The 24,545-nt window shown below is 57.5% G+C and overlaps 1 protein-coding gene across 1 annotated transcript in view; it reads right to left on the bottom strand.

Moving 5' to 3' along the window:
* SHB (SH2 domain containing adaptor protein B) overlaps positions 1-24,545 on the bottom strand; it is a 130,216-nt gene that overhangs the window by 8,041 nt on the left and 97,630 nt on the right. Inside the window, exons 4-5 of the mRNA XM_046669655.1 lie at positions 22,101-22,272; positions 16,155-16,274 (exon numbers count right to left, since the gene is read on the bottom strand). Of these exons, the coding sequence (XP_046525611.1) occupies positions 16,155-16,274; positions 22,101-22,272 (292 nt within the window). The remainder of the gene's footprint in view (positions 1-16,154; positions 16,275-22,100; positions 22,273-24,545) is intronic.

The raw sequence follows: 24,545 nt of genomic DNA on the forward strand, positions 1-24,545 counted from the left end.
AGGCCCTTTTGTGTTTGGGCCAGGTAGGGTTGGTGGTAGTGGCTAGACTGAAGTCAGATGCTTGGGTTGAAACTCTGACCCCACTGATGTCATTGGCTGGGTAATTTCCCTCTCTCTGGGCCTCGGCATCCCCATCTGGAAAAGGTGGAGGGGGTTCCTCCAGCGCTGAAGTTCTCAAGCCAATGAGGGACATCCCAGGGGGGTGGGGCCACCCCAGCACTAGCAAGAGGACGTAGGCAGGGCAGGATGGCCACCCTCAGGTGGAGCAGGGAGAAAGGCGGGTGAAGCACTCTGCACAGCAGACCCCTGGGCTTGGGGATGGCACAATGACAGCGGCAGGCTTCCTAACCCCCACGCGTTCAGGCCAGGGGCGGTCTCCTACCAGGACAAGCCCCTCCCTGGAGCAGCGGTTCTCAGCTGGGGCGGGGACCCCGCTCCTGGCAGTATCTGGCAGCATCTGGAAACACAGGCGCTGCCGGTGTCTGGTGGAAGCCAGGGAGGCTGCTAAACAGCCTATGACGCAGAGGACAGCCCCACACGAAGAATTGTCCAGCCCCAAATTCCAGTAGCGCTGAGATTAAAGCCACACCACTCGGTAGTCGCCTGTGCCTCACGTTCTCCATCTATGGAACGGGGCTGATGGGACTTGTGAGGCTTTGTGAGAACGTCGCTGTGAAAGAAGCGGGCAGGCCTGACCGAGGTTAGGTCATCCAGCTCCTTATTTAAGGGCTTAGGACACAATGCAGAATTTGCCCAACAGCTTGGCTGCAAAGGGCTCCAGGCGGTTTCCAAGGCCCACCTCCCCACTCCACCCCCCGGCCAGCAGATGGGGGGAACGTGCCACACCTAAAGAAGGCTCCAGAACAGGGACCGGGCAGATGCTGGGTGAAGGCAGCGTCGGGGCAAGTGCCAGCTGCCGAGGGGAGGCCTTTGAGGCATATGACGGCATTTACAAGCAAAGGGGAGCTGGAAACCTGGCGCCGACCCAGGGGAGGTTGGAGAATGAGATGGGCACAGAGGCAGGACAGCTCTGAAAGACACGAGGGCAAACGAGCCACCGCCTGCAGACACCTGTGTCTGAGTCCCCACCCTGCCACTTCTGAGCCGTGCCTCTCTCTGAGCCTCAGTTTCCTCATCTGTGGCATGGAGCTTTCACCGCCCTCCCAGAAGGGCTGTCGTGAGGTCTGAGCTGGGACAGCGCAGGAGTGAGCTGGGCAGGAGCCAAGGCTCGGGGCTCTGACACTGTTTCACCTGCAGCCGGTATGCAGGAGCCTGTGGACACAGGGCTGCCGTCGGGCTCGTCTGCTGGCTCCACGCTGTCCAGGCTGAGCACAGAGTGTGTCTCCCCATCCTCTGGTCTGTCGTTCATGGCCATGTGGGTAGCCCAGAAGCCACGGACGGCCAGGCGTCCTCCTGGCCACAGGACTACCACCCCAACTGGGCAGCCCACCTGGCTGTGGTGGGAGGCCTGGGCTCTGGCTCCAGCATTGTCACTGGGGGAGACTGGGCAGGTGTTCACTTCCCTGAGATCACCTTCCTCAAACATCGAGCCAGATTCCATGACACTCTCCAAAGTGACTATCACATACACGGGTCCCGTTAGCACAGAGCAGGAACGATGGGGAAAGGGGTTCCTCTGCTTAGACACTGGTCATAGGCGGCCCGCGCGTTCATGAAGCACTTACTGTGTGCGCTGCTGTCTTTAACATTTCTGAGGGAGACAGGACACCCAGCAGAGGCTTTGGGACCGTTTGGTTCCCTGCCCTCATTTTACAGATGACACTGAGGCCCAGAGAGGGGAGACGGTGACTCCCACTCCCCGGTGACCAGGGGCCACGATCCAGCCCGTGGTTGCAGGGGATCCTCGGGCACTGCCTTTGTAGGCTCGGGGTCGGCAGCGATGGGGGTGGTGAGGTGGAAGGTGGGGGCGGGCGTGCAGGGAGGGGAGCAGCAAGCCCCACCCCATTCTCATCCTCATCCCTAAAGCTCGATGCTCCCCTCACTATCTTCCCGGCCCAACTCTGGTGCTGGTGGGGCCTCCCGCTAGCTCACCCAGGGCGCTCACTGGCACAGCAAGCAAGGGGCCTTGCCAAACCATCTGATCCAACCTGCAGTTCTGCTTAAAAACAAAAGTGAAGGAGGAAAGTCCAGAAGGGCCTTTAAAAACCGCGAGTTACAGTCGATGGACCTGCCCAGCGCCTCTGCATGGAAGCTGAGTATAGTTTTCCCCTCCCCAGAATTTCAAAGGCTCACAGTTGACTGTAAGCCGCCCAGACACCCTGGCCAAGGGCCTTTTGCAAATCGTACGAATGACAGTGGCTCTCAGTGGGAAAACTCCCAACAGCACTTGGGGATCTGGGCCTCAGTTTCTTCACCTGTGAAATGGGGAGTAGCTTACAACGTTCCCTAAAGTCCACTGAAAGCAAGTGAAAAGAGCTCTGAGCTGGCCCTCGAGGACCTGGTCCCAGCCCTGGCTCCTGCCCTCTTGGGCCTCAGTTTCCCCGTCTATGCAATGAAGGGACAGGACTAGGTGACCACTGAGGTCCTGCAAACCTCTAAACCTTTGAAGCCTGGCACACAGGTGATGCTCACACCACATGATGAGGAAGGAAAGCACTCACTTTCCTTACAGACGTCCCAGAGTCCCAGGGCTCAAGAGGAGTGCACGGTTCTCTATAATTTCTTCAAATGTGCCCCAGCATGCCCACACCAGAGTCCCTGGGGACTTGTTAAGCCTGCGGCTCCCTGGGTCTCTTTGGAACCAGAATCTGCTTTTAATATGCTCTCTAAGAGATTCTGATGCACATTCAAGTCTGAGAACCACCATTGTAGTTCTCTCTGATGATGGAAACTCCTTTGTAATAATCACAACGTTTAGTGTCCAGGTATTGTTGTTTACCCCCAGTGTTGGGAAGCTTACTCCCCATCAAGACAACCCTTCCTAAGCTTTGATGGGTCCACCCAGGGGCGCGTCCTTCCACATTCTGAGCTGAGATATGACTTAGTGCAGCTCAGTGATGGTGGCCCCAGCTCTGAGCTCTGGTTCCTGCAGGCCACAGCAGCTCCTTCTGCCCGGGGAAGGCCCCTAGAGACCACAAGACAAGCAGGAACAGACCCAGGGTGGCTCCTCTCTCTCCAGCTGTCCTCACAGGGCAGAATCTCCCGTCCTTTCCCATCCCAGTCACCTTCGCTGCTCACTGTCTCTTGTACAGTCGGGGCCTGCAACTGGACAGTGTCCCTGGGGGGCCTGTCCTCGTCTACCATCAGCCCTGCTGCCTGGAAACAACTCCACAATCAATGTGGACAGCTTGAATCTTTGCGAAACTCCTTTCTAGTGTCTGTCGACCTCCTGAGTCCACCTCTCTCTCCCACCTCCCCCCGAGCCCCAGAGGACAGGATCTTATCGACTCCAACTGTCATCTTATGCAGACAACATTCACCTCTTGACCAAAACCAAAGGGGCACAGGTCCAAGAGCAGTGAGAAGCGAAAGCCACTGCCCTTGGCCACACTTGCAAGGTTTGCAGACGCAGCTCTGAAAGGTCACTGTCAGCCCTCAGGAATCTGGGCTCAGAGGCCGAACCTTTCACATCGGGCATTCCTTCTGGCAGCTTCCTGACAGCGCTGTCCACAGGGTGGAGAATTGTCTAAAAATTAAATCTCTGCTCTTTGCTCCCTAATGAAATTGATTTCTGCCTTGATACACAACAAAAGCTTTCATTTTATTATTTGGCTAGGGTTTGACCACATTAATTATAGGTTTTTTCAGCATGGCTGCAAGTAATTGAGTTCCAAAAAGTAAGTTACTATCGGAACCGATTGCTTTTTAAAAGCGCAACTCCCATGGAAGTGAACAGTCAACCCTAGTTTCTTCATAGAAGGCTTTTTTAGTTAAGATGGGAACAATTCAGGACAGGAAAAAGTATTTTTCTAGGCTGAAAATCTGAACTCAAAATGGGATGATGCTAAATTTGGAGACTGTGAACCTGACATCTGGGCACGCCCAGATTATACTGTCTGCTGCATTTGCTGTCTCAGTGGGTTTATCAACACTTGTGTCAGAACTCATCCACTGCCCCAGAGCACACTTTGCAGGTTGTTCAAATCAGTTTCTCCCACAGGCACCAGGGACCGCAGGGAGCGGGGGCACAGCGCGAATGCGCTTCTCCCCGGAACACTGTGTTCAGCCTGGGTCGGGTAGACATCTTTAGTGTCAGGTGGAAATGATGGGCACACGCCTGCTCTCTGGCAAGTTGGGGAGTGGGAGGGAACTGTGGGGAGGATGAAGGACTGGGCAAGCGGGGTGCTGGCAGGGCCACCGATGGGCCCCTTGCCTCTCTGAGCCCTTTTCCTTGAGGGCCAAGTGGGGATGCTGTGAGGAACTGGAGAGAGCCAACCAGGACTTCAGAGTTTACAAGGCATATCTCTGTCCACAATATTATTGGTCACCTGGGCCAAGGGGGGCTTATGTGGAGAGGACAATTAAAAACTCAAGTTGGGACCACAGAGAGGACACTGCAGAGACCTCTCCCTAATCCCAAACCTAACCATCCTTCTACCTTGCTGCTACATCCTGACAAATTATTACCCTCTAAGGCCCTGCTCAAATGCCACCTCCTCCAGGAAGCCTTCCAGGACCCCCCCCCCCCCAGACTGACTTTCTTCCTCCCTCACTTGTTCTCTGTCATACCTCCCTTCGTCACAGTGCTTACCGACCTGTCTCCTCGCCCAAACTACAGGCTCACAGTCTGATGTGCCCTTGTCTCCCTGCCCAATCGAAGGCCTGGGGCACAGCAGGAACACAGCAGTGACAGCCACATTGCTGATTTGTTTGTTGGCCCTACCCTGAATGTCTGGGCTGAGAATGTGGCAGGCTGGTCTCCAAGCTGCCTGGGCTGTGAGCAGCATGTGAATTTTCAAAAGGAAGAGAGCACAAAATAGGTTCTAATTAAAGTCTTTCTAATAAGCTGGCTCTGCCAAATCCAATTGTTTCTGATGTTCCTCTTGCGTGAAGTAATCTTAAAAAAAAAATTAAAAAGCATTGAAAGTAGCAGAAAGCACCCATGGCTGGAAGGGGCATGGCGGGCACTCACTGGGGGAGCTGCCCAGAAAAGGGCAGGGTTGAGGCATTAAGAACCAGGAGTGGCGAGACCTCCACCCCAGCAAAGTGGAAGGGTGTGCACATGTGTGAGTGTGACACACACACTCACATCAAAACAGCATTTTTATAGCGTTAGCATCTGAACTATGGGAGCAAAGATGAGAGCTATAAAATCTGACATCCGATTTTACAAATTGGCCTCAAATACCAAGAACGTTTATGGAGAAAACAGGAAAAGAAAACAGAGTGCTATGGGGCTCAGGAGGGTAATAACCCCGGGATGGGAGTTAGGACATCTGGGCTCTGCCAGTAACTCGCTGAGGGACCTTGGGCGGGTCCGTTCCCTTCCTGTGCTGTTTCTTTCATCCGACAGCCGAGGTCCTCACTGGATGATTCAAGACCCCTCTTCTGGCTGTAACAGTCTGAGCGTCTGGGGAACTGGAACCTGCATCTTGGGATTTTTCTGCAGGAAGCTGGTGGCTTCAAGCCCCGTCAAATGGCTGTGGGTGGGGGCTGATCCTATTTCCTCCGGGGCCCTTCGAGTTATTTACCTGCTGTAAGCAGTCAGACCACAATACTTTCCTGGGGTAAGCACAGCAGCTCTGCAAACAGCCCGCCTGCACTCTGCAGCCCCCCTGAGTTCACAAAGAGCTTCCACTTGCGCTGCGCCCTTACCCTCGGCGCTGAGAGGCTCAGAGACTGAAGAGCCGCGGCGCTGGGTGACCCTCCCGGCTGGTGGAAGCGGTGGGGCTCTGGCTCTGGTCCTCTGGCCCGGCTGCGAGCTGCCCCGTGTTGCTGCCCCTTCACTGGCAGCAGATACGCTCTGTGCCCATCGCCCGCCTGTCCCTGCAGCACCGGCATGCCCTCCCACCTCAGCCATTCCCAGATGGCTTTCCAAAAATATAATTAAACCAACCCTATTAACAAGGTGTTAGGGATCTGACTGGAAAGAAACGTTTTTCTCACTTGGAGAGACCACCCAGTGGCTCAGAAAGGAAGCTGTCCCAGGCCACAGGGGTCTCCTGGTGACGGACGGGCAGTTGGAACGCCTCACCTGGCGGGTGAGCCACACAGGCAGACTTCTGCAGGCCAACAGGAGATAATTCAAAACCAGCTGGAAAAGTAGTCGGGGGTGGGGCTCAGACGCTGGAGGGGACCAGGGAGCTCTGGGGGCAGCAAGAGGCAACACTGCATGGCTGGCTGGAGGGGACAGGGCCGCAGCTCAGGGACGGAACCCAGCCCAGGGGCGGGACGCAAGGCAGGGCCCGGTTGGCGGGTGCTCTGAAGAAAGGGCTGGCAGTGAGTGTGGGCACCTCTTGTCTCTGGGTTTTAGGCAGCATGGAAAGAGGGCAGTTGAATTAGGGAGAGCGTGCTTCCTGGCTCTTTTCAGAACTGCCTGTTCCAGTTCCACGGTGCAGCTGCCAGTGCTGCCACTCACCCAGCCGTTCAGAAGTCCAGCCTGGTCCTTGACTCCTCGCTCTTGCTCACCCTCATCGGTTCTCCCACAACTCGGCCCACCACCCCATCCTTCACCAACTGTCGCAGATGCCTCAGCAGAGGCCTTCACTCCTGACCCGCCTTCCAGACACATCTGTGGTCAGATGGGGCTTCTGGAAACCTCTATCTTGCCAGCTATGGTGGCCAACACTGTCCCATCTGAGCTGGCCTCGGCCTCCCTCTCTGACAGCAGACCCCCAGTTACCCCCAGCTTCTGCTGCCTGAGGGCTGGACCCAGAGAGGGAAGCGGACTCGTGGGCCGGGCTGCCCCTCAACACTGCCGCTTCAGGCCAGACAGCGCCCGACACTTCCAGCCTCTCACAGGCTGCGGGAGGGGCTTCCGGCTCTCTGGCCTTCTACACGTCACCACTGTCCTGGGAAAGGGCCAGAGGGACTCCAGCAGTGGGCCTGTGGCCCAGGTCCTGCACTCTCCAGACACCGACCTGGGCTCCCGGAGCAGCCGGAGAGGAAGCACGGGGCCATTCCTGTTCCCTGAGGCTCCAGGGCAGGAGGACACCGGCCGGCTGCATCCCGGCTCTCCACTCGCTGGCAGTGACAGCGCGGGCCCGTCTCCGCATCTGTACAAACGAAGGCAGTATTCCACTTGCCCCCTACACGCTCCTGCAGCCGGACAGCTCGATACCCCCATGTCAGCAGCGTTGCCAGCACCCTGGCCCTAGCGTGGCCTCTCACTAAGGCATAAGCACCGGAAGCCAGGGCCTGCCAGCTCTGAGAACGGCAGCTGCCACCGGGCATCCCCCAAACCATGGCTGCCCGCAGAGGAGAAGGGCCTGGACTGGCGTGAAGCTGGCTCTCCCGCACCCAAGCGCAGGCCTCTCCACACCCCACCCCCGCTCCAGCATCGCTGCGCTGCGGGGGCCAGGAGAGGCGCCGTCCCCATGGCAGGGCAGCAGCAGGGCGTGGTTCCTCAGTAATTCTGAAGGGGGCGTTATCTATTACCCTCACGGGTCACTCAGTGGCGCGGCCTTTCTTCCCGCAGAGCATCTGCACGCTCTACAGTCCCCTGCAAATAGCGTCTGAGGAGCTCTGTTCCGCCTACAGCAGCAGCTCCTACTCATGGCCTCTGCTTTAGCCCTTTAGAAGGGACAGCACGCCACACGCCCACTGAGCAGGAAGTCCGTCCTCCTCCAGCAGCCCTGAAAGGACGGGAGATCACTGAGGCACAGATGCAGACACCCGCCCTGTCTCAGGCTGACTCAAACGGCGCCAGAAAAAAGGGCCTGGCCGGGACGCCAGGAGCCGGGCAAGCCTCTTCCCTTCTCTGGGTCCCAGGTTCTCCACTGTACAGGGCACTGGGCCACGTGACCTAAAGGTCTCTTTCTGTGCCCTAAATCCCAAGACTTCTGCTCAGTGTACTAGAGTTGCTGCCCTGGCTTGTCACACAAATGCTTCCCTGTGAGATGAGGAGACCAGGTCAAGTTCTGGTGAAAACTCATGTTCGACTCATAATGTCTGAAGATAGGGAAGGAGAGCTAGGGGGACAGCAGGGCAGTGAGGCTGACAAAAGGGAATGCCTGTTGAGGTGGTCATCATCTCCAACTACTGATGAGGAACTGGGAGATCAGAGAGGTTAAGTGACTTGCCCAAGGTCACTCAGCCAAGAAGAGGGCAGCCTGGATTGGACTCGAGCTCTGTGTGATTGGAAGTGTCAGTCACAGCACTGCAGGATTTTCTCAAGCTGCAGCCTGCATAAACTCTAAAATCCCACCACCACAGAGGGGAGTGGATGTGGGCATGGACAGAGACTTGCAGGTCAGGCCTAGACAATCCACAAGGCCTGGACCGCACTGAGCTCTTTCTGCAACAGCCTGTGGCTCTCCAAAGGCAACGACAAAGACGATGTGCCCCTATGCTCTCCCTGAGCACAGCAATTCTGGGCACGTGCTAAGCACTTCTCACACACCGTCGCTCCGTTAACACTTCTGTAAAGCCCATCTTACAGATGAGGAAACCGAGGCTCCAGGATGTTAAGTCCCCTTCCCCAAGACTACCCTGCTTGTAAGGTGCAGGGCTATGGTTCCAGAGCCCAAGCCAGACTGATCCAGAGCCCGGGAGTGCCACAGAGCAGCCTCTCCCCTGGGGAGTACGGGAAGGTGCTGGTGCGAAACAGACCGGACACGGGGGACGGGAAAGCAGGAAGCTCGCTCTCCCCCTGGGCTGCTCTCTCCTCCGCATGGGCAGCTCCTCGCCCTGCCTCAGTCCTCATTCTCCAAGGACCATGTCAAAGCCCCTCCCTGTCGTAGGCAAGGCTAACCACTCCTACCCGCAAGCCCCACCCCCTCCCATGCTGTCACTGTGTGCAGGAGCCCTGCTTCTCTTCCTTCCGCATTCCCCCTCCTCCAGCCCTCACACCCACCTGGCAGCTCAGAGGGACACAGAACCAGGATCACGAAGGCAGACAGCCGGGAACCGAGGGCCCCTGTCCTCAGAGCTAGGCAGAGCCCTGGCTGCACACAGCTGCCTGCCTTGAGGCCTTACGCTCAGAGGCACGGCTGGGGAAAGGGCAACCAAGGATGGAAGTCCAGGCATTCTGGGGCTGGACGTCCTGCTGTGCAGGGGACTCACCAACTGCTAGGGGCCCCGCTGGGGTCTAGGGACCGCCCTGGGGGCTCACCCACAGGAACAGCAGCCACAATGAACCTTAGGTGTCGATCCAACAAGGAAGCTCAGACTCGGAGGGAAGTGGAGTCTGCTCCTTGCCGTGGACGAAGGGCCAGCAGCCTTTCCTCACCCTCACCCCTCCCACCCTGCAAACCTTTATTATTTCTTGCTCCTGGCTGTCAGCAGCAACAAACTAAGATTAATCACTTGCTCGCCTGCCCAGACCCAGACATACCTACTGTTTGAAAACTCTCTCCTTTACTATATAATTCAATGAAGGGAGAAGAAAGAAAAACAACTCCAACAGAAATGCATCCCCAGTGCCCCTGGAAGGCCACCATCGGCTCCTCCTGGCCCTACCACACCCCTCACACTACATTAGAGCCCCAGGAAACATTTCTGGGGTGAAGTCTGGCTGCCCAGCAGTCAGCACAAACGCGTAGCTCCAAGCAGGTACCGGGCGGGTGTCATCAAGCAATGAGCGGAGGCGTGCTCCTGATAGCTATGCCCCCTCCTCTCCTACCTGCAGAAGGTGCGCCTTCCCATGTCCCTGCGACCTCGGCAAAAGGCACCTTGCCCTACTCATGGAGCCCTTAACCTGGAAGCAAATTTGCTGATCAAACCCCAGACCCTCATGCTATGGGTGCAGGGGGAAGACACTCGCCCAAGTCATCCAGCCGCCCAGGCAGCCTGGCCGTGCCCCCAGGGCTTGTGACCCGGTCCAGGGCTCCATCCTCTCTGCTGCCTCCATGGCAATTTCTAAAGCTCTGGACAAGCTGGGAGGAGCAGAGCTTGCACATGTGGAGCCCCTGCTGTGGGCTGTGCGCCGTGTGCTGCTGAGAGGCGCTGGTTCTTACAACAGCTTTACGAGAGCGGCCCACGTGGTTTTCCAGGTGATGTCCAGGGAAGTAAAGTCACTTGCCCAGCATCACACGGCAGGTAGAAGATGGAGCCAGAATTCAAACTCTGGCACCTCTGACTGCAGAGCCCAGGTCTCTCTCTATCTGGAGAGGGGCTGCCCTGCGTCTCCCCTGGGGGCATGCCCACACGCTGTCCGCCTCCAGCCCCTTGGCCAGCGCTGGCTGCAGGGGCGTGTTTGTGGGGGCAGGAAGTCTTCCTTCCTCAGCAGCATTCATGGTGCACCCTGTTCACTCCTGGTTCTAGAAGACAGCTCTGAAGACACGCCTGCACCCTGCCATCCAGGACAGAGCCCCAATTTCTCAGCCAGGTGACAAGGGCATCGCTCCTTGGCTCCCTTCAAAGTATGCTTTGTTGTTCTCACACAAGCTCTGACTTGCCTGCCTCCTGCCTCTCCCTCTGCCTGCACTGCCCGTTCCGCCCTGCCCACAGGGCTAAGGCCTGCTCATCCTTCAAGTACCCTCTCCTCTGCTTCCTTCCCTCATTCACGGCCCTGAGCACCTTCTGCCTTGGGTAGCCCTAAACACGTTCTGCAAGTATATAAGTTATAGGTGTAAATGTTTTCCCTCTCCTCCAGCTACAGTCTGAGGGCTGGAGCCCAGGAAATAGCTGACACTGAACGGGGCAGAGCTTATGGGGGCTATGGAAGGCTCCTGTGGGATCCAGCTTGAGTGGCAGCCTGACGGAAGCAGGCTAGACCCCAGAAGTGTCTCCTGAAGTCCGAATGTGGGGCACACTTGCAAGGATGCTGTGCAGTGTGCCTTCGGGGATGTGAAAGCCCAAGACCCTGTTGTGAGAGCTCCTGTCAGAGGAGCAGTGGCGGCCCTGCTGAGGCCTCAGAAGTGCCACTGTGTCCGCCCCCCGCCAGGGATGAGCCCAGTGCAGGCAGAGCCCACCCGGCAGCACGGGAGGCCTGGCCCTCCCCCTGCCTCCCCACCCACAGCTGCGAACCCTGCACTCTCTGAAATCCTCTTTCCCTCGTCTTGTCCAGATTTCTTTGCAAAAACTCATGAAACTAGAATTTGCAAAGTCATTCATAGTCCAAAGTGCCTGAGGAACCCTTTCAATGAGATTTTTAAAGACTTTTCATCCCTTTCCCCCACTGCCTGCCTTTCCAGACAGGAAAACTATTGGAGTGTGATGTTTGCTTGCCGATTTCTACAGACTCAACCCTTTGCTTCTCTGAGGCTGGAGTGAGTGCACCTGGGGTCAATGGTTAGTGCTGGGGCCAACGTGTCTGCCGGCAGCCGAGAGGGAGCCCGAGGGCTGCCGCCCTGTCAAGCCCAGCTGGAGAAGGGGCAGACGGGTGGCAGCCTGGGCAGGTCGAGGGGTCTGTCTAGTCCCCACAGTGTGAAGTGGTCACCATCTCTATCGTCAGAGTGGTCAGTGCCAGCTGGGCAGCCTTAGGTCAAACACGGATCCCCTTCCACAAAACAAAGGATGGACAGAGGGGCCTCTAAGGTCGCTTCAGGCTTGACATCTGATGACCTCCTGACCCAGGGTAAGGAGTCTTGGGAAGAGGGGGCTGAGAGTCCGCTGCTTCCACCCAAGTCCTGGCAGGTCATTCAGCTGCCTGGACCCTAAGATGAGAAAGAGGATGGTGACCTCTGCCCCAGCCACCCCATGGGGCTCCGCCAGGGCACATGCGCAGGCTTTCTAAAACGTGAGGTGCCGTGGACACACAGGGTGGGAGTGGGGTTTAAGCATGAGGGTGGATGCCTGAGAGTGGACCCTGCACGTCAGTGGCCCCAGCACTAAGAATCGCGTCTCAACTCCTCTGTGAGGCATGAGACTGGCCAAGGCTCTTCTGCATCTCGGGGGCTGTGCCTGGGCTGTCCCCTCCACCTGACATGCCCAGCAGCCCTCCTTGCCTGGGGAACACTCGCCCTTTCTCTTTACAGCTCAAGTGTACCTCTTCCCTGCAGCTCCTCCGGGCCCTCAGTGGCAGGGAGTGCCTACCCCACGCCACCTCGGGGCCCCAAGGCCCTCCGTGCAGATCTGCGTGCAACAAGGCCCAGGCTGAACAGGCCAGACTGCACTCTGCAGCCAGGGCCAGAGGGCTCTGATAAATACCTGTCCAGGGAGGGGCGGAGGGCCCCGTCCTCTGAGGCCAGACTCCCCCTAGATCCTTTTTCCACCCAGAGCATCCTTGCAGCAGGCTCACATGATAACACAGCTAGAACTCCAATGTCAACGTGTACCACGTGCCTGACAACATCAAGCATGAGGAATGACGCTCCCCACCTGCCCCCGCCAGGCAGGCCTCGGGGATCTGAGATCTCACACCTCACATTGTGGCTGGCAAAGCTGGCACTTGCCCCTAGCAGCTGGGATGTTTGGTCCCAGGGCCCATTTGTGGTCGGAGTGATTAATGTGCCAGGTGTCACTCCCTGGCTGGCAGCCGGACTGCTTATCGGGAACTGGGGCTGCTCTGGGAAGCAAACCCACCTTCCCTTAGCAGGCTGGCCTGCCCAGCCACGGGATAGCCTTGCCCACTTGCCCAATTTGGGACTTTTACACAGGAAAGCTGATGAGGTGACACCACCCTTTGGCCTTTAGGATCCAATGGCTCTAGACAAGCATGCAAAACTACCCCCTCCACCTCCAGCACCGGTGGGTGGAACCAGTCATCCACACTGCAGGTCCTGGTCACTAGATCCAACGGGACAGGCACAGGAAGACAAACCCATGCCTGACAGCAGAGTGGTCTTACTCGGGGTCCTGGCACAGGCCGCTGGGCCTTGTCCTCAGTCTCTTCCACCTCCTCCCCCGGCCTGGGAGGTACAAGGGATCATGCCAGAGCACTCCAAGGGCAAGGAGCGGCTGAGCCACGGATGGGAAACCCCAGGAGTCAGAGACGCCCTGATGTCAGAGGTCGAGGCATCCTTCACAGCCATCAAAGTCCAAGTCTCACCTGGCAGATGTGGACGGTCCGCCCAGAGGGGAGGAACTCACCTAAGGCCACGCAGCAAGCAGCGAGTGGCAGGACAGGACTCCCTGCCAGAACCCTGGACAACGGGTCCTTCCTGCAACTCTTACCAACGGCTTTCAACAAACCACAGGGCTGACCGGGGAAAGCAGGGGCAGGGTGGGAATGACACAAGACGACGCTGACACTGCACTGGTGGGCTAGATGTGCTTCTGTCTCAGAAGAGCACCCTCCCCCGCCGTGCACAGATGGGGACCACGACACCCAGGAAGTGACGACTGCCAAGGCCACAGGGCTGGGGGCAGGGAAGCCTGTGCCAAGCTGTCTCTCTCGCCTGCAGCCCGGCCCTGGACAGCAAGCCTGTCACTGACAGAGCAGAGTCAAGGTGCCGCCTCTCCTGAGAGAGGCCCTGCTGTCTAAGCGTGGCACAAACCAGGGATCAAAAGGGAATTACACTCTTGGGACCATGATGGAAATACTCTTCTGGAGACCCATCTGTGAGGTGGTCTTTGGGCCTGTTTGTGTAACAGAGGGCATGTTGCACAGGGGATTAAGAAATGGACCCCGCAGGGGCTGGCCCCATGGCTTAGTGTTTAACTTCAGTGCACTCTGCTCTGGCAGCCCAGCTTGGTTCCCAGGTGCAGACTTAGACCACTCGGCGGCAGCCACGCTGTGGTGGCAACCCACATACAAAACAGAGGAAGATTGGCACAGATGTTAGCTCAGGGCAAATCTTCCTCAAGCAAAAAAAAGAGGAAGACTGGCAATGGATGTTAGCTCAGAGCAAATCTTCCTCAGCAAAAAAAAAAAAAAGGGGGGGGAAGAAAAAGGAAATGGACCCCACAGGTATTACTGGTATGATTCTGCAGCTGGCTTAAGGTTCCTGTGAGCTCCCATGTTGGTGCCTCAGCCTCGACACATCCTGGATACCCAGGAGGCTGTTGTTCCCTTGCAGGCAAGGCTGTTCTGGGGTCACCATGGGGCCCTCTTGTCCAACTGGGCCTGCCCAATGCAGGGGCTGAGCACTTCCCGAGTGGTTAACAGGAAGCTAGAAGGGGCCCTGGCTTTCATGGAGGACCGCCTGGGCCTGGCATGGAGCATCCATCCTCTCCTCCTCGGTGCATTCAGTAAGTCCTTTCAGGAAGATCCCTCTGGCCAGGCCCCAGACAATGGGATCCCAGGAGGAATGAGGTTCTCTGAGGAGCTCCGAGGCTGCCAGCGTGATAAATGCTGCGCTGAGGAAGCCCAGGGGTGGGCAGGCTGCCTGAGTGGGCAGGGAAAGGCGGTGACATGGAAGTCTCCTCTCTAATGTCACCTGCTTCCTCTACCTCTCACAGCCCAGAAGACAGCAATTCAGCTTGAGGGGGAAGGTGGAAATCCGGAAGCATCACTCAAGGGCACCTGGGTTGCTACGTTACCTTGGCCAGTGAGAGAGGGAGCGGGGCTGCACGGAGCAGTGGGCAGTCGAGGACCGCCTGGCCCCTGGCAACGCGGCCAGCAGGGTGCACCTGTCCCCTGCCTCTGCCCTCTCCTCAATCCAAGGACGGCCTCTGGCTTTGGCGCCTCCAGCCCAGTTGCTGCTTGGCATATCGAATTTTCCTCGGCTGCAATAACCAACCTGATTCTTTAAGTTGTGTGATGGTGGACAATGAAGTATGCAGGGGCTGTTGGTCCTGGGGCCCCACCCAGCCAGTCACAGATCCCCTCCATATCCTCCCTGGAAAGGTGGGATTCCAGCCCCTAGCTGCACGCCCACAGTGATGAGACGCTCACTCCCTTTCGAGGCAGCCTCCGCTTGCTCTAATTCTTGATCACCTCTGACTGTTGGAAAACGCTACCTCTCACTGAGCTAGAATCTGCCTGCCCGTAACTCCCCCATCTGGGGACCCCCAACCACGTCTGCTCCGTCTGCCCTGATCGTCCCTGAGAGACGCGTAGTTCCCACCGTGTGTCCGCACATCCTCCTTTCTGCAGGGAGACTCCCAGTGCCTCTGTTTCCTGCCCATGCTCTGCAGTCTGTCACTGTCCCTCTCGGGGCACAGTCCAGCAGACCAGGTGGGGTCAGTCTCTCCTTCCTTGGCTGGACTGCTCTGCTGGCTACAAGGCTGGCCTGCACACAGGCCCTCTCTCCGTCACGTGGCCTCTGACAACAATGAGTAGAGCAGAGAGGAAGCCAGGCAGAGGACTTCACCGTTCTTGGTGGTCTGTGCTGGCTGAAGGGCCTGGGTTTGTACTCCAGTTCTGTCCCTAACTCTCTCTGTGTCGTTGGGAAATCCCTCCTCTCTCTGGGCCTCAGTTTTCCTATCTGTAAAATGAGTTTTAGACAATATGCTAGGTCCCATTCAGTGGCAGCACCGAAGGATGACGGACTCCACCGAAAAACCCTTTTCTTGTTTCAGGCCGCCTATCTCAACAGCAATGCCTCATGGGTCAGAAAGACGCGACAATGACGAGGCGGCTGCAGGAGACAGCAGCAGGATTCTTCCTGGCCCTTGCTGGTGCTCCCCACCACCTTCGTGAGACACACAAGAATCAGACCTGCCCAAACAGTAACCAGGAACAGAAGGAAAAGGTCATTCTTATAATGGGGGCGGGGCGGGGGCAAACAGCTGGTCCCGTGGCCAGGCCCTGCCCCTGGGCCAGCAATGTCCCCTCCCTGAGTCTCAGTTTCCTCAGCTGCAAAACAGGTCAATGTGAGGTGTGAAACAGGGAGGAGGATGCTAAGAGCGTCACACAGCCCCTGGCTCACAGCCAATGTGAAGCTGTTCTTGGCTATTTAACATAAATCCTAGGAAAATGTCCCTCCCCTCCTGGGGAGACAGAAGCAGAACAGAAAAACTCCTCTGTATCCCAGGAAGAAAGATCAAACTGAAACACCGAGGCTTGAAATAACTCGTGCCAGTGTTTCCTGTGGGGACACCGGCGGGTCTTTCTGCCACAGACACAGGGCTGGGCTGCGCTTCATTTGCAGCTGCTGAGGCGGGCGGGGGGTGACCGAGGCTGGCTGGGGCGACCGAGGTGGGCAGGGGGCGACCGAGGCGGACGAGGGGTGACCCAGGTGGGCTGGGGCGACCGAGGTGGTACTCACTTCAGGGAGAGGGAGTAGTCGTGCTTGCTGGTCTGGCTGTTCCGCACGAGGTAGCTACACTCCTTGCAGAGTCGCAGCAGGTTCTCGGCGTCCCCTCTGCTGATGGCTCCGTGATACCATCTGGGGAGGAGGGAGAGGGTCAGAACCTGTGGGGCAGGACCCCACCGCTGACACCCTGAACCCTGCTTCTCCGCGAGGAGGCTCGGCCCCTCAGAGGGCAACTGCCCCGTCCCGGGCCTCCTTGTACCGAGCAGGTCGTGTGCGTGCTGCGTCTGCGCAGTGGGTCCTTCAATAGATACCTAGGGAGCGCCCGCTGCGTGCAGGTCCTGGGGACAGGAGGGCACGCACGCACAGCCTCCACCCTGTGAAGCTCTCACCCTAGCGCAGCAGCCCTGGAGGACAGGAAGCAGGGCCGCCTGCTCTGGGGCTCGTGGGAGGGACTGCTATTTTAAGCAGCAGCCAGGGAAGCTGTCCAGAGAGGGTGACATTTCAGTGCGGACTTGAACGAGGCGAGGCAGGAAGGCCTGAGGTGGGAGTGCCTGGTGTGTCTTGGAAACAGCGAGGAGGCCAGCGTGGCCCCAGTGAGGCAGGGGCGTGGGCAGAGGCCCAAGAGGCCACAAAGCGGGCGGCGTCAGGGTGCCTGTGCACGATGCGAGGACTCTGGCTGTCTCCGTCTAAGTGACAGGGAAGCCACCCTAGGGTGCTGACAGCAGGGACAAGTAGGTGGTGCTCCTGACTCAGGAGAGCAGGCAGCAGGTGTGGGGTGGCCCCACCAGTGCTCCTGCTGAGTGAATCTGGCATCGACTGGGCACGTAGCAGTCCCAGCGTCACTGCTTTCGGACACCGCGTGGTGGGTGGCAGAATCAGAAGGGAGGGGTGTGGTGGCAGATGGCCTGACGAAGGCCCCTCACTGCAGGACTAAAGGGAACACTAATTTCTGAGACTGGAAGAAGGTAAAGTTTCAGTGAAGAGTGAAGATCCTAAGACGCCAGTCAGGGTATACTCAGAATGCACTTCTGTCCTACGGTCTCGCAGGGGCAGGGGCAGTGGGAAGGTGGGAGGCAGGGCCAGGAGGAGAACCAAGGTGCCCGACGGCCAAGGCTGGATCACGCACTGGCCAAGAGGCACAGACAGTCCTGCCACTCGCCAGCCAGGTGGTCTGTGGCAAGAGGCCGAACCTGGCTGTGCCTCGGCTCTCCATCAAGTTAGGGTCACTTCACCCCGTTTTGGGATTTTGAGGATTAAACAGTGTGATGCATAGAAGGGCTTATGCAGAGCCTGAGATGGGGTGCGTTTCAACAAATCCCTTGTAGCTTGGCAGCTACAAGCATCAGCAGAAAGAGACTGAACTGCAGACGGCCGCGGGGAACTTTCCTGGCTGTCATTATTTCAGCTGCTGCCGCACCGAGGCTGCATTTTAAATTCCCAGGTGTGACTGGGATGCTGCCTCCTGTCCTGGCCCAGGGGCGCCCTACAAACAGTACCTCTGAGAGTTCTGTGACACACATTCTGCTTAGAGGAAAACGTCACACTGCCTCTCACTGTGCACTTGCTGCCATTTACAAGGCAGCATTCTGAACAGTTAGCAGCAGTGTGATGATGTAACTGTCACCTAAAAACCCAACCAGCTTTACAAGGGCAAAGACTGGAGAGGAGATGTGCGTGTCTCGTCCAGTGAGCATGTGACTGAGTCACTGACTGCCCAGCAAGTGACCATTCACAGCAGGTTAGCCCCGCGGCCGGACATGTGGAGGGGCGACTTGCAGAAGGAAAATGCAGAGAGCGTGCAGATGGCAGACCTGCCTCCCCTCTGAACTTAGGCAGGAATGAAGAGGAATGAAGTGGGACACGTGGGCTGCTGTACCTACAACACTTCCAGGGTCGTGAAGGCTCTAGCTGCTTTAGAAAAGATGCATGGATGCAATGGGGAGAAACAGCTGGACAAGGACGGAGCTGACCGCAGAAACAGGAGTTAAGAGATTTGGCAAGGATGTTGTCCGGGAAATTTCACCTGCATAACACACCCCCAGTGAGCTGACAAAAACATTATTTATTAGGAAAACAAGTTCCAGCCATTTGAAGCACAGCCGTCCTCTGGGAAAGGCCTAGAAGTGGTCTCCAGGGAAGTGCTGCCCGCTGCCCGCCCCTCCCTGAGCACAGGAGCGAGCTGGCTCTTAGGGGGTGCTGTGGATCCTGGTGAAGGGTAACCCCTGGTGGGTGAACAGGATGAGCTGCTGGTTCCCTCCCCGGCTGCTCCAGCTACTCCACGTGGAGAGAAAGGCAGGGGACTTGGGGTCGAGGATCAAAGGAGACCCAGGCAGAGTTCGGGAGAGAAGGGCCAAAGGATACCAGATGGGAGGCTGGGGCCAGCCACTGGTCAGCCCGCCATAGGGGGTTCCCACCAGAGACAGGGTGGGCCTGTGAGGGCTGGGGGCCAACTGCTGGGCCTGAGCAGACTCTGCCTGGACTGAAAAGAGAAACCAAGCAGGAGGCCATCTTGGGGATGTGCTGGACTTTTCAGAGTTGGACAGTCAGGCCAGAACCTCGGGGATTAAGAAGACTCAACCCGAGTCATCCAGCCCATCCCATACCCGTTAGCTCATCCAATATGTACTCACCACTTACTACATCCTGGATCTCATGGGGCTCATGCAGGGAGGTGGAGAGCCAACAGATAGACTCAGGAAACAATTTCTGATAGTGACAAGTGCGAAGTAGGAATGCTGGGTTTGTGACGAGGCAGTGACCGGGGCGGGAGAGGTGCCTACTTTAGAATGAATGGGCGGGGAGGCCCCAGAGGAGATGACATTTGACCTGAGAATCTGCATCATGAGACAGAGCCAATCATGTAAAGAGCCAAAGAAAACATGTTCTCTGCAGAGGAAGCAGCAAGTGCAAAGGTCCTGTAAGAGGAATGAGCTTGGGTGTTCACGGAGCAGAAAGGCAGCAAGAATGGTCGTGCACTGTGAGCGTGGAGAGTGGTACAGACGAGGGTGCAGCGGGAGGCAGGGCCCAGTTCCCTGAGGCCTTGCAGGCCAAGGGAAGAAGTCCGATCCCATTCTAAGCGTAGCGGAGGGCAAGGAGTTTTAAAGAGAGCCGTTACTTGCTCTGGGTGATCTTACAAAAGTTCAACCAGGCTGCCCTGAAGAGAGGCCCAAGGGGAGGTGAAGAGGAGACAAGTCAGGAGGCTTCTGCAGGGGTCCAGATGGGAGGTGGCCCTGAGCTGAGGGCAATGGGTGAATTCAGGCTTTATTTTAGATGGAGAGCTGGCAGAACTTAGTAATGCATTAGACACGGCGAAGGCAAAAAAAGGAATCAAGATGACTCCAATTTGTGGCTTGAGCGACTAGGGAGATGTAACACCTTTTCCGGAGGTGGGAAGCCAGGGGAGGGTGTCCAGGAGATCAGGACCCCAGTTCTGAGATACCCGTTTGTCAGCCAAGCAGAGATGCCAGGAAGGCAGCTGGATGCTGAGTTGGCGTTTCGGGAGGGCGAGGGCAGGGACACGCACCAGGGCTCACCACCGGGCTCCTGAAGAGACTACCTGGGGGGACGGAGCTGGAACTGAGCCCCGGGCACTGCAACCTTCAGGTCAAGCTGAGGCAAGGAGCCAGCAGAGGGGCCAGAAGGAGCAGCCAGGGAAGTAGGAGAAAAACTGGGAGTAGAGGATGTCTGCGGGGGAGGGAGCCATCTCCTGCGCTGACTGCCGTGGAGGACAGAGGAGGCCACCTGTGACCCAGGCAGAGGAGGAAGCAGATTATGGTGAGTGAGAGAGTGGGAGGTGACGAAAGGGAGAGAAAGCGCTGACAGCTCTTTGGGGACCTCGTCCACTCATCAGCCGGCTATCTACTCAGCACCCATCCTGTGCCAGATGCCTTTCTAGGCACTGAGGATGGATGCAGCGGTGACCTGAGTAAGTTCCTGCCCTCACGGAGCTCCTGCTTTCAACAGCGGCAGGAGCTGGGGGGCGACGTTGGGTCAGGATTACTTATTTATTTATTTGCCATTAACAAGTTTGTGACTGGAATTTGTCGATGTGCTAATGGTAATAATGAGGTGCGATGGAGGTGGCGGTGGGCTGCCTCGGGAGGCGCGGGGGCTGGGTTGTGTCCCTGAGTCCCTCAGCAGCAGCCTTTCCACTGTCCCGGGATGAAAGCAGGTGGTATGGGTGTCCAGGCAGAGGTGGGACTGCCCATCCTCAACAACCCCGTAAGACCGGGCACACTTCTCAGGGCGCCAGTCCCCAGCTCCCCTCTCCCCTGTGCTGGGGTGGAGGGGAAGTGGGACTCGGAGGTCCCTCCGAGACTGAGCATCATCAGCCCAGTTTGGGGATCAGGCGATCCTCTCTGCCTGGGTCATCGGGCTCTGATGGAAGTGGCATTTTGCCTAAGCACACCTCTCGGGTGACAAGTCAGGGCCTCCGACAGGCCAGAGTAAGCCTGGGGAGATGAGATGGGGTCATGACTGGAGCTGGCTGAGGGCTGTGTCGGGAGGGAACAGGAAAGGAGAGGGAACAGAACTGCACTCAAGGGGCCCACCCCGGGGTGGGAAGAGGGTGGGCTGGTCCAGCTGACCCCTGGCAGACCTGGGTCAGGATGCACGCTCAACAACTCCCACACATCTCTCATCTCTGGATCATATTTTATTTGTTGATCAAAAAGTGCTCAGTTTGATCAGAAATAAGCAAACCTGCCACCCAATCTGCGTGGCTGTGAGAAATGATAACACAATACTGGCTGGGAGCGCTCCCCCCGCGTGCTCAGTACAGCAGGCGTGGGGCCCACAAAGGAGGCTGCAGCCTCCCAGGAGGAGAGCACAGGAGCATGACATCCCTCGGAAAGCCCTGCACCCTGCTCCCCGCGCAAGTGTGTCCTGGGAGGGATGCTCTGTGGCTGGGTGGAGACTGATAACAGCAAGTGACACATGTGAGACGCGCTCCTGAGGCCCGGCCTGGGGTCAGCTAGTCTCTTGGTCTTGCAGAGGGGCTTCTCTGCGCCAGGCATGTGCTGAGGGTGGAGGATGTGGGTGTATACAAGAGGGGAGAAATAAGGGCAGAGCATGGGGTCGAGTCATGGGGCTGGAGTTCAAATCCCACCTCTGTGCTCTGAGCCAGGGGATCCCAGCCAAGGCTCTGCTCCTCTTGGAGCCCCGATTTTCTCATCTGTGCAATGGGATGATAACCCCATTTATCGCACATTTGCTTATTGAAGATGACACACCTGAAGGGAACAGCCCCAGATGCAGGACCTGATCCATCAAGCACCTGGAGTAACGCCCTCCAGTCCAGGTACAAGGGATGGCAAGAAAAGAAGAAGGCAGCCTGGGGCAAGTCACTGAGCGAGCAGCAGGTTTGGGGGCTGGGGCTTTATCCTGACGTGATGCGGAGCCACTGAAGGTTTCAGAGCAGAGCAGGGAGATGGTCCTCGGGTCAAGGGGGCGGGCGGTGAAGGCCTGGCCAGCACTGCCAGGGAGAAGCGGGGAGGGAAAGAGGCTGCAGGGTCGGGACCCAGCCACTGACTAGAGGTGGGAAACCTCTGGAGAAAGGGGTTGAGAAACCAAAATCAAGAGAGTGAAGGCCTTGTGCAACCATAGCAAGCAGATGTGGGGCAAAAACATCACTGTAGTTAGAAAACAACCCTAATTCACACTTAACGGACAGGATTAGGGGACACTTAGCTTTTCAAAACCTCAGTTGCTGCAGGATGAAAACAGAAACTAGGAGGTAGGAGAGAGGGGTGAACCGTGTGGACGGCTTTGCACTCCCTCCTGCTAGTCATCGAAAGTAAGGGAGGACACAGTGCGCAGGGAGCAAGCACGGAGGGCTAGGGACCAGGGGAGGCGCGCTCTAACCCCATTCTGCCACTGACAGGTGGCCTTGGCCTCCATTGAGCCTCTGCAGGGACACAGGACCTAGGAGCTGAGGTTGCTTTACTCCTCAAAACTTACATTTGCTTCTCCAGCGGGACAGCGGGATCCACTCTCTCTCCCAGGGCCCCACAGAACTCGGGGCTCCCGTGTTTGATGGGCTTGAAGCCCCCTCCGGGAGCACGAAGCTGGCGCCGCCGGTCCCGGGAAGGCGAGGGCGATGACTGCCGTTTCTCGTTGCCGTTAAACTGGGCTGTGGGGAGAGAGAGAGCACAGTCACCGGAAGCTCAGCCCGAGACGTCACTGGGCGGCCCAGAGCAGGGCAGCTCGACTGTCCTCACTGGGGCTTTACCATTCGCAGGAGGAGTTCCAGGCAACGAACAAACATGGCTCAAAAGATGCGGGCTTCCTAAGACAGGACATGCGGGTGCTGTCAAAGCCACTCGGTGCATTCGGGGGGCAAGGTGGAAGCCCCTGCAACCTCCAGCAAGGGGCATGGCACTCCCGTGGGGGGCTGGGGGCGGGCTCATTCCTCAGGACAGTTCTCAGGGCAGAAAGTTGTTCTTCATTTTGTGCCAAACACCCTGCCTCCAAGTGGCCTTTCTCCTCTTCCCATTCTCTCATCCCACCGGGGGCCACACTGGCCAGATCTGCCCCCTTTCTCCTGGGACAGCCCTACAGAGTTCCATTCGGGGGTCATGTTGGACCCCCCAAGTCTGCTGCTCTTCATTCAGTCCCTCTGTATGCGCCCCACACAGCCAGCGCTGCCCTGGACCCAGCCCCCAGGGGAGGTGGGAGCAGCACACAGCACAGTGGGACAGGCCCTCCTTTGCGCTCTCCTACCCGCCCTGGGCCTGTGGGAGCATCCTTCACCCCCACGGGCTCGGGGAAGATGCCTCTTGGGAGCAGGACCCTAGAGATACCCCACAAAGAACAGAAAATACTGAGTTGAAACTGGAGCTGCCAGAAGCTTTTTTTTTTTTTTTGAGGAAGATTAGCCCTGAGCTAACATCCACTGCCAATCCTATTCTTTTTGTGAGGAAGACTGGCCCTGAGCTAACATCCGTGCCCAGCTTCCTCCAGTTTAGATGTGGGACACCTGCCACAGCATGGCTTCCAAGTGGTGCCATGTCTGCATGCAGGATCCGAACTGGTGAACCCCAGGCTGCCAAAGCGGAACATGTGCACTTAACCGCTGTGCCACTGGGCCAGCCCCCATCCAGAAGCATTCTTGGAGACCAGCTGGTCCACCTTGCAAGTTCTCTCTGGGCCTCAGCTTCCTCCTCTGAAAAACAGGGATAAACACTGTCCCACCTCCCGGGATTGCTGTGAGGACTCAACCAAGTGACGTACACAGAGATCTTAGCAGAGACCCTGGCAGATAGTCTGTGCTTAATCCATGTTATTGTAAATATCTGCTTTTATTATTATCGTGTCTGCTCAACGCAGACACAGTAATAGGCACTTCACATAAGCTACTGAACGGATCCGAATTCCTCTCCTAAGCCTGCCCTGGCTAGCTGTGTGCCTTGGCTAAGTTACTCAATCTCTCTGAGGCCCCGTTTCCTCCCTCACCAGGCCGCTGTGAAGATCAGATGAGGGAGTACATCCTAAGGGCCAGCACACACAGAGTGCTGAGTACACTGGGCCAGGGCCTGCGGAACAAGGTTCCCAAAGCTGTGTCCAGCGGCAGGCCCACGGTCACACAACGGCAGAAATCTCTCCTCCACCCAGCGGGCATGGACATGGCAAGCTGTCCTCCGACCCTGGCCAGCCACATGGCAATCAACCTCACATTCACGGGTGGCGGCGTGAAACCCCAGCCCGGGCTGTGGGGATGTGCTTCTACGGGGACCAAGGAGTGTGAATGAACTTGTTCCATGTCTCAGCCGTTGAGCAAGCTCCTCCATCAGGACCGTGACGCGTTTCCATCCCTCCGAGACACTCTTCTCTATTAACCGCTATGAAAATCAGTGGGAAGGGAGGGCCCTGCCAACGGAAGGCTCCAGACACACTGGACCTGTGTGTGTGGTCACTCTCATGACTGCAGTGGGGTCTAGCAGGCCATCCCACTCCTCAACACTCACCCACATGGTCCAGGCCCAGTTTGGGGGGGTGGGGGGGAAATGGCAGTGAGCAAGAGACAGAAACCCCTGCCTCATGGAGCCAGAGTCCGAGGGAGGAGAGACAGGCAGGAAGTGCCCTAAGTCAGGGCCCTAGCACCCCGCTGGTGACAAGTGCTCAATCAGGAGAAACTGCAGCAGGGCGGGGAAGGCCTCGAAAGGTGACACCTGAATAAATTCCTGAGGGAAAGGAGGGATTAGCCATGTGGACAACAGGAGGAAGGACATGCCAGGCAAGGGGAGAGCAAGTTCAAGGGCCTGAGGCGGGAACATGCCTGGGGTGTTTGGAATAACACAGCCCAGGACGACTGGAGGGGGTGGGAGGACAAAGGGCCGGGCAGCCCCTCCGTGGGCCTTGGGAAGGACTTTAGTTTTATTCTGAGAGAAATGGAGAGCCATTCTG

The sequence above is a fragment of the Equus quagga genome, chromosome 1, assembly GCF_021613505.1.
Source record: "Equus quagga isolate Etosha38 chromosome 1, UCLA_HA_Equagga_1.0, whole genome shotgun sequence".
Lineage (NCBI taxonomy): Eukaryota > Metazoa > Chordata > Mammalia > Perissodactyla > Equidae > Equus > Equus quagga.